This window comes from Camelina sativa, chromosome 17 (genome assembly GCF_000633955.1).
Source record: "Camelina sativa cultivar DH55 chromosome 17, Cs, whole genome shotgun sequence".
NCBI lineage: Eukaryota > Viridiplantae > Streptophyta > Magnoliopsida > Brassicales > Brassicaceae > Camelina > Camelina sativa.
Window position 1 is genome coordinate 27,577,546 of NC_025701.1, and position 2,070 is coordinate 27,579,615.

General features: G+C 39.9%; 1 protein-coding gene across 1 annotated transcript in view; it reads right to left on the minus strand.

Annotated features, from left to right (window-relative positions):
• Window positions 1-1,890, minus strand: part of LOC104758144 (putative 3,4-dihydroxy-2-butanone kinase) — a 7,834-nt gene extending 5,944 nt beyond the window's left edge. The window contains exons 1-9 of the mRNA XM_010480964.2: window positions 1,769-1,890; window positions 1,536-1,609; window positions 1,269-1,445; window positions 1,147-1,194; window positions 993-1,064; window positions 830-919; window positions 473-646; window positions 287-370; window positions 93-148 (exon numbers count right to left, since the gene is read on the minus strand). Of these exons, the coding sequence (XP_010479266.1) occupies window positions 93-148; window positions 287-370; window positions 473-646; window positions 830-919; window positions 993-1,064; window positions 1,147-1,194; window positions 1,269-1,445; window positions 1,536-1,609; window positions 1,769-1,808 (815 nt within the window). The 5' untranslated portion in view covers window positions 1,809-1,890. The remainder of the gene's footprint in view (window positions 1-92; window positions 149-286; window positions 371-472; window positions 647-829; window positions 920-992; window positions 1,065-1,146; window positions 1,195-1,268; window positions 1,446-1,535; window positions 1,610-1,768) is intronic.

Below are 2,070 nucleotides of genomic sequence, written 5' to 3' on the forward strand. Positions count from 1 at the left end.
AGACCATATGTGGTTAACTGGGTATCATAGATATAACATTATTGTAATGGTGAAAATGAGAACTACACTGTTACAGGCTTATGCTTGCTTACCCATTAACCATCAGAACTACACTGTTACCACGTGTAATTGGAACATAATTAGTCTCCTGCAGTTAGAAAGAATGCTAAGGCCAATGAATGAAACACAATACATGTATTTTTTATCACTACTATTTTGGAGATGGTCAATAAGATGGTTATGGAATGGAGAAACTGCAGCAAAGAAACAAGAATTGTGTACATACTGGACTCAGTATCTGTTGAAGAACATGGGAAACTACAACTTCCACAGGTTGAATGTCGACCACAGCAGCACCAGGCTCCCCATGCTGAAAGAAAGGTTAAAAATAGCAAGAATCAAAGTCAAAATACAAGAAAATGTGCTCTCACTTTCCTATGGCATAAAAGAAATATGAAGGGAAACAACATACAACTCCAAGCCCAAGTTCCATTTTCTCTGGACCCAAACGATCTGATGCAAGCTGTCCTGGAAGCGTACAAACAGATAGTGCAACACCCATGGTCCCAACCATCTCAGATGCATGTTTTGCTTCCGCTGCAACTTCGGCTAGAGAAAGACCAGCAGCAGCTGCTGCTCCAGCAACCTATCCTTAACCCAAAACAATAAGAAAGGATGATAAAAAATATAAGTGCATAAGAGCCTGCCGCTTAGACATCACAGAAAAGACAGTAACAAACAAACATAGAATCGACTGCAAACGCTACTAAGAAATGTTAGCTTAGAGTGCAGATATAGGGAAAAGAAGATAGAAGGAGAACTGAGAAACCTTGTGGACAAGAATTGTTCCCGCTAAACCTCTGCGTCCAGCTATGCCACGCGGCGGGGGTAAAGCACAATCATCTCCAACAATCACAGTCTACAAAAGGGAACATGTCATTCTATCCACCAATGCTCTTACCATATTCTAAACAAATAAATAGACAAATTACCTCAACTTGGAAACCCTCAGTTTTTGCTTGCTCAGCTGCCAGGCCAAAGTTCAAGCGGTCACCAGTATAGTTCTATTAACAATAGTTAAAGGAGAAACTAGATCAGCCAAAGATATTGTATATATAAGCATATGTCTAGCCATGTTCTAAATACCGTGACAATCAAGAGGCATCCTTTTGGACCAGTTACAGCTCGAATCCCCTGGAATTAGAGAAAGATTCATCATTCACTAGAATGACTCAAGAGAAGACAAAGAAGAAGAAAAAGTTACTTACAGCTAGGATGGAATCAACCGGTGGAGAAGCAAAAACATCACCACAAACAGCAGCTGTGAGCATTCCTTCTCCAACATAGCCAGCTTGTGCTGGTTCATGCCCACTTCCTCCTCCTGATATAACAGCAACTTTGTCATAATTTGCAGCCGAGACATCAGCCCGTAGTACAACTTTGATCTGTAAATCCATCAGAATAAGCCTTAGGGTTCCCACAGCCAATGGTTGGAATTGGAAAAAAAAAAACACGAAATGGAGATATTCTAGAACCTCGGGAAGACCATCCAAATACTGAAGTCCAGGATAAGTTTCAACGAGACCCTCGATGAACTCAGTTACAACATCTGCAAAATTGCACAGTAACGAGAAAATAATCAGCTTTAAGTTCATTCTCTCTCTAGAGAATTGATATGTAAAGATCATGCAACTACCATATGAGTATAATAAAAACAGAGAGCTCGAAACACAAACGAAGAAGGGGAAACGAGGAATCGATCACGAACCGTTGGGGTTGTTGATGAATTTTTTAGCCGGAGGAACCATAGTGTTAGCTTTAAGTGAGATCGAATAGGCTTAAGCTCACATGGAGAAGAGAAAAATCGAGACTTTGATAGTCAACAATGGCAGAAAGTAGTGAGAGTGAGTATTTTTGTATTTATTTGTTCCGTAGAAGAGAACAAAAAACCCAACTGGTAAACCGAAATAAACCGGTTATAATTAAAACATTAATATGGTTCCAGCAATCGAACCGGTAAATGGAGATATTGGGCCGAAGTTGAGAGCCCATAAAAAACTTAATTAGTAA